At 40.0% G+C, this 7,332-nt stretch overlaps 1 protein-coding gene across 2 annotated transcripts in view; it reads left to right on the forward strand.

The window, feature by feature from the left end:
- Window positions 1–6,583, forward strand: part of RERG (RAS like estrogen regulated growth inhibitor) — a 97,523-nt gene extending 90,940 nt beyond the window's left edge. The window contains exons 4-5 of one of the 2 annotated variants that reach the window (XM_008505919.2): window positions 5,394–5,467; window positions 6,148–6,583. In XM_008505919.2, the coding sequence (XP_008504141.1) occupies window positions 5,394–5,467; window positions 6,148–6,555 (482 nt within the window). In that variant the 3' untranslated portion in view covers window positions 6,556–6,583. The remainder of the gene's footprint in view (window positions 1–5,393; window positions 5,468–6,147) is intronic. The other variant, XM_008505920.2, reaches the window with a different exon arrangement.
- The last annotated feature ends 749 nt before the right edge of the window (window positions 6,584–7,332 follow it).

Genomic DNA, 7,332 nt, shown 5'->3' on the forward strand with positions numbered 1-7,332 from the left:
TTTTATCTTCTATGTGTGCTACTTAAAACACAAAATTTGGGGATGCAACAGATCCTTTCACATCAAGATCAGAACTTCCTAGTCTAGTGGGGCTACGCATGCACGAACCATCTATTTTCCTAACCGCTTTATTAAAAATAGGAAAATGGGATAAAACCCAAACTGCTCACTCAGCAGCAAGCTTAAGAAAGCCTCATTTCTTCCAAATTTTTTCTCTATATTTCGTATTGTAGTAGTTTTCTTCTGAGCACATGTCCCTGTGCTCCACAGAACATCCTGTGTGTCCCCCCATGAGTCCCCACAGCCCCTGAAGCTTCTTCTTGTGCAGAGGCACTTGCCTGCTGACTTCCCAGAGCATCCCCTGCCTCTGCTGCTCTGGGCTTCCTGAGGGGAATTAACAGCTATCTACCCTTTCTCCAACCTGGATTTACACAGGGCAGAAATATTTGAGTGCTTTGCCTTGGGCTGAAAATGTCAACTAAAAGCAGCTCATCTAAAAGCTATGACACACTTGCTGCCTGCAGTGCCTCCCTCCCACATGACTTGGTTTTTTTTTTATACTCAGCTTTAATCTGTCTAGTTTGGGCATAGCAGCTGTACTGCAGTCATAGCTCTGATTACAACAAATGTAGCCTTGTGGAAAGCAGCCAAAAGATCCAAAAATTAAGTTAGAAAGGAAAGTCCCTTATACAGCACCATATAAGTTCCAAAAGGAGCCCAGCAGGCTGGGCTGCACATGAAGTAGGCAAGAGTCCCTGGATTTGAACTAAATATTGCTGCAAACAAATACCTTCTTTCACATTTTAATTTAAATTTTTAGCTTGACATGCATGTTCATTTAGTATGATAGTCATACATATAAAGCACATCACATGTTCAGTAACACCTCTTGGAAATTTTCCTTCTGTATTTCTAGACTTGAGGGTACTCTTACAGAAACACAACATTGAAGCATACAAGTCAAATTATCAGAGCTGTCAGTGTTTCTTTTCAGTAACTTTCTTTTTCTTCTTTTGCATGTGATACCAATGATTGCAGTAACAACACATAGCATATAACTATTACATTACTGATAAATAACCCAACTGTGCTTATTTTGGGGCCTAGAATATCAATTATGATACAAACATGGGGATACACCCCTTTGCATTAGATATATGTTCTGAATATTCAAGGATAATATTCTGCTTAGTGCAAAACCACTGATGGTTGCAGAATAAAACTCCTCCTATAGGATAAATAATGCATGGATTAAGTAACAGCTGGATGCAAGCAAGATAAATACATTCAGCTGAAGTTTGAACAGAACTGGAGCAGGGGAGAGAAGAAGGCAGGAGAAAATTTCCGAGTCAGGAAGGTACATTCAACTTACAAGAGCTTTCTAAAAGATTAAAAGTTCCTGAAGCAGCAAGAAAATTAAGAAGGGAACAGATTTCACAAGGGTGGGCTGAATACAGGACTGGAGAATATATAAAACAGCATCAAGGTTAGTAATGGAGGTAAAATTTTTCCTAATGCACTGTCAAAGTCACTATTTTCCACTCTCATAGAGACAGTTGCCATCCTGATGGATGTCAAAAGTTGCAGTCTATAAGCATGGAGTTAATTTAAAAGCAAGCAAGCAAACCCCTACCCCACAGGCACCTTTATTATGTAGCCAGAAACAATATGGGAATTTTTATTTTTTTAAACATACTACTGCACTGCCATCAAACTAGATTTCAACCACAACTTAGAAGTTGATGCATGTTACATGTTGCTTTTTGGTCTGGAAATTAATTTATAATTATTACACAAAACCACTTTTTCTAACTCTCCTGCAGTTCCCAGATTCAAATGGTTGAAAGACCTCATAAGACCCAAGTTACTTGAATTGTTTTTATATGCCCTTGTTTTATTAACAATTCTTATCAAAAAGGAACTAAAATTCTGAATGGAAACAGTGTGTCCCTCTGTACTTACAAAAAAGAGACCAGGATGTTCCTCCAATTTACATGTCAAATGGTTTATGTCATTTCTCCATCTCAGCTGATTTATCTACTTCGACTACAAATGTTTTCCTAAAAGCACTAAACCCTTCTTATGCAAAAATTATTTCCTTCCTCAGCTGAGAAATACCTCTGATACATATTGCTTGTTCAAAATAAATAAGTACTGAAAACAGTTTTTTACATCACTAAAGCTTTTTACATAACTGGAAATATAAACCAAGATCTAGCAATTACTTCTCAGATACAGTTTCTCTGTTAAAAAAAAAAAATATCTTCTGAAATGGATATATTTCATTGATCAGGGTAGATCAATGAAATATAGGTTTGATAAATGACCAACTAAGACCAAAACTTTAATATGTCACAATAAGCATAGTGAAAGGATGTGATGTGGTCAAGCTGTGACAGAATCTCAAATCCATGGACATTCAAAATTCTCTTGAAATTATTCAAAATTTTATCTATATAAAAGTTGAGTAGGTTTTTTCCTATGCATTTTTAAAAATCATATTGCTCAGAAAAATAGGGACATCTGATTTAGCAACACAGAGAGCCCATGGGGAGTTCAGTTTGTTTCTACCCACCCCAATGATTATTTCCATAGTTACTCAGCAGCTGTGATAATTTGAATATTTTATCCAGTTCCTAATAATGAATTACTGCAGCAAAGTATTAGAAACTTAAAAACAATCAGACTATTAATGCTACCACTTTTGAACATGCTTCTCAGGCCTTTTGACAGTCCAAATGTTTATGGAATAAACTTACATTTTTCCAACAATAGGACAGTGAGAACAAAGTGCTTTGCATAGGAAGAGTGCTAGAGAATTACAGCTTTATAACCATGTGGGACCCCAAAATCTGGTAAAATGCTACGACAATGCAAGCAGAATACATTTACAACCTGGATTCACCTGACCAATTTTAGACTTGTAAGTGTTGTTGAGATGTGATTTACTCCAGGAGGAAGATCAGACAAGCTGTGTTCAGCACCTATTTTACTTCATCAGCTCTAATAGGATTTAAGGGTGCTTACTGAGACACAGAGCCCTGCGCTGTTGATTGTTTCAGTTAGGGATTCAGCAGGTCTCTCAAATAATCTAATTTCTCTTGAGCAGCATGTCTCTCAAACCAAAGTGCCACAAGGAAAATGATATTAACAAATCTCAAAGCCAGGCAATGCATTTTTGAAGTACCGTGAGATTGATGCAAAGAGACTGGAAATCACAACTTCAGAGCCTAAAACTTACAGGACAACCACATTCTTCAGATTCTTCTCTTCCCTCAAAGGAGAAATCAGGCCTGTGATTACACTAAAATTGCTTTAAGCATCCAGCTGTTTTATACTCCTTATTAAAATTCAACCAGCTACTGCACATTCCAAAGCATGGGAACAGAAACACATTTACTCAGATATATTTACACTAATCTTACCCAAATCAGTGCTGCTTGTTCAGCATCAAATTCCATCCCAATATGAGCAGCCAAAGTGAGTTAAACTTGCAACATAAAGTGCTACTAAAGTACCATTTTAAGGACTCAAGTAGCTTTTAAGAATCATGCTGGCTTTTTTTCACAACAAGCACAAGTTTATTCCTTGAGATTTAGTGTCCTATTTCATGGAACCATCTGGCCTACCACACTCTGCCCCCTAAGAAGGAAATTTCACAGATATGGTTGGACAAACACTTTCTCAAGTCATGTGAATTAATTCTCTTATCAAGCAGGGCCTGTTGGTTGAAGGCATTTAAGCTTTGCAAGGCCTAAAGAAGTAAAGATCTAGAATGACATTATGCATTCAGAGAGCCATCTCTTCTTTACAGCACTCTCCCCCAAAGAAACAAAGCAGAAACTCCTAAATGACCTTGGATGAGCTGCACAAGGAGCCCCAGCCTAGCACTGAATGTTTTAGCCACAGAAACAACTTACCAAAGGTGCATCATTGCAGCTTCCATGCCAAACGAGAGCTCCAGCCTTTCCTACATTCCCCTGGAGGAATTGTTACAGCTAGGATGACGTAGAGAAGGGACAGATAAGACATACCACTGAGATACTATATCTTATTCACTATATCTTACTCTGCTGTGTAGGTATAGCCTCAGGATCACAAAGGTGGACCTCCAACTCTTTCAACAGCCGTGCAACATGAAGCAGAAAGGTTATTTACTGCTTTGAAAAAAAAACTGGTCTTCATTGCCTGAAACCCTAGAGCAAGATTACTTGCCATCTGCTGATTTAAATTGACCATTTGTCCCTATTAGAGGCAGCTGTGCTACTTAAAGCAATTAAGGTGACACAGGAGGGAAATGACATTTTTGGTTTGTGAAGAGAGTGTTTGCAGCACTGAGATCATTGGAACATTCATGCCTCTGAAAAGGTGGCATTCTTCAGTGTGTGAGGAAAAAGGCATTCACCAAGCATGAGCCTTTTCAGAAGTTTTAAATCAAGAAATGTGTTTCCTTAAAGATATCTTTCATTCCTATTGGGGAGATTTGCACCAAATAAAAGAATTGTGTCTCTGATGATTCAAAGTATTCATAGTCACTGGCCAGCTTTCCAGCATATGTATTTGCCTTTTGGTACAGGACATCTGTGAGCTGCAATAGTAATAAATCTGAATGTTAGCACAGATAATTTTCCAAATTTTAGGCCAAATGCTATCAAATGTAACTTATCAGCTCATTAAGATAAAAGAAGCCTTTTTGTCGTTAACTTTCTGATTAGTTGCCTGGTTCTAGAACCTGGAACACTGTAAATAGGTTCTTTTTCTTCCTGTAGCATAGTGTGAATGCTTAATGCCCACTGGTTAGCCTTATAAAATATATATGGAGAAATCACTTTTGAGCCCTTGCTAGAAGAGGGGAATGTGATGATTTCAGCATGTTTTAAAGAGACATTCCTAAAATAGCTAACTGTTCTGTAATTCTATCACAGCATAAGGCCTGAGCTTAGTGGTTAGGTTCCCTGATCTGCAAGCAGACTGGTTTTGATCTTGTCAAACTTCAAGCTAAGTAGTGACAGGCATTTGAGCTGAATACTTTTGGAGTAGTGGTATTTATGTTTCATAGGTGGCAGCTTTCCCTGTGAGGAAATGTGAAGAACAGGCTGCAGCAAGAAACTCTGTCCTTTTGTCAGGCACAGGGTGCAGTGTCCACAGGCACAGCCCTTTGCAGGTGTAAGACAAGGGAAAGAAAGAGTTGTGCCATATAGATAGATGTAGAAGAGTCACTGCTGTAGAAAGGAGGACCTGTGTGTTCTCCAAAATGGCAGGAAGAGCTCCAACTGAGACAATTTAGTGGAGGTGTATTTCACATCTCAGGTCTTGCTGTAAGGAAGATGAAAAAGAAAAAAAAAAAAGTTACCTTCTTTTAATACTTTTCACAAAATGTGTTCTTATTTTAGAGTCTACATATCGTCACCAAGCTACCATTGATGATGAAGTGGTTTCCATGGAGATACTAGATACAGCTGGTCAGGTGCGTGGGCTCATGTGCTATTATCCAATACCTTGGCTCAGACAGACAGTGGGGAAGTGTGGTGGTGGCATCAGTGCAGTTGGTGGCAGGTGTGCTCCACTTCTGCGGACAGAAGAAGTGTCAGAGCAGAGTTTGTGTCTGAGCAGTGTTCTCCCACCACCAGACCCAGGTGCCAGACTCGGTGTGCTGTATCCAGACCCTTTTGCAAGTTACCCTGCTATGAGTTTTTGATACTGGAAGAAGAAACAAAGTTAAGGTTTCGTCTGGGATTAAAATGCTTTTGTTGTCATTCCTTGATTCAGAACAAACCAAACAACACGTTATGACTTTGCACATAGTCACAGTCTAGTTTGACAGTCAACTGATGAGGCTCAGCAGCCTCAGTCAATTATTCCCACCAAAATGAAGAACAGCTTTCTCATAGCCAGGTCCCCCTTCCTTTCAAGACATGGCAGCTGCTCCCACTGCACAGTTCTATGTATTTTTTTGAGCAACAGAGACCTTCCTCCACTTGCCTTCTACCAGCCTGTCCACAGGCAGCCCATGGCACTTTGGTAGAGCGGCTGTCCTATGTCACATGATTAAAAAACCAACAACGTGCAGATAGCTTTTTGAGGCACTAACACCTATCTGAAGAGCTGGGGTCTTTTTTATAAATTGTGTCTTTCTTTTCGAAACAGGAGGATGCTATTCAGAAAGAAGGACACGTGCGATGGGGTGAAGGCTTCGTGCTGGTTTATGACATCACGGACAGAGGCAGCTTTGAGGAAGTGCTGCCACTTAAGAACTTGCTGGATGAAGTTAAAAAGCCCAAAAACGTCACCCTTATTCTGGTGGGGAACAAAGCAGACTTGGATCATTCCAGGCAGGTCAGCACAGAGGAAGGTGAAAAACTGGCCACAGAACTAGCGTGTGCTTTTTATGAGTGTTCTGCTTGCACAGGAGAGGGCAACATTATGGAGGCCTTCTACGAGCTCTGCCGTGAGGTACGACGTCGAAAGATGGTCCAGGGCAAGACTCGGAGACGGAGCTCCACCACCCACGTCAAGCAGGCTATTAATAAGATGCTTACCAAAATCAGCAGCTAGAAGAGATCTGTAGTAAGGCAGAGAAGCATTTTTCAGCAGATTAGCTTGGAGTAGGGACAAGGCAGGCAGAGAACATTTAATAAAAAATGGTAAAAGCTTTGCTATTAAAAATATATATATATAAAGGACACCATTTTTTTTGAGTAACACAGGGTCAGGCTGTTTTCCTGTTCCAAAATGCATTTAGCCACACCACTTCTGGCTATCATGGAAAAAAAAAAAATTAAAGGGGGGGGGATGGGGAACCAAACTCCAAAGGACTAGATGACTGTGGGGATTAGCGTTGACAGAGCATCTTCTTGATTGCACAAGGCTGGCTCCAATCCTCTGCAAGTCAGTAGTGCCTAAACATTGTTTCCAACCAGCCAGCTGCTCAGTAGCCATTGGAGAGCAAGATTCAGTCCTTGGTCTGTCATCAACCATCACAACCAGTGTTCTTCAGGGCTGAATACACGTCGAGGCTGCTGTACCAGAAAGTTTGCCTGACACCTTTCACCAGCTCTAGATTGTGTGCTTTAACTCCAAACTGTCCTTCTTTGTTGTTCTTTTTGTCAGATCTACAACCGCTGATGTTCTAAGCAAGGTATGCAAAAAATACACGAGAGGTCTTTTTCATGGATTTGCATTTAACTAGCAAGACACATACTTCAACAGAGCTGAAGTTCAGCTGCTTTTCCAGATCCTTTGAAACTGCAGAATTTCTCAAGAAATAATCAGCTAGCCCAGTGGCATTTCAGGTTTTCCCCTTCAAAGTGCAGTACTGTACGTGGGGAAATG

This window comes from Calypte anna, chromosome 1 (assembly GCF_003957555.1).
Source record: "Calypte anna isolate BGI_N300 chromosome 1, bCalAnn1_v1.p, whole genome shotgun sequence".
NCBI lineage: Eukaryota > Metazoa > Chordata > Aves > Apodiformes > Trochilidae > Calypte > Calypte anna.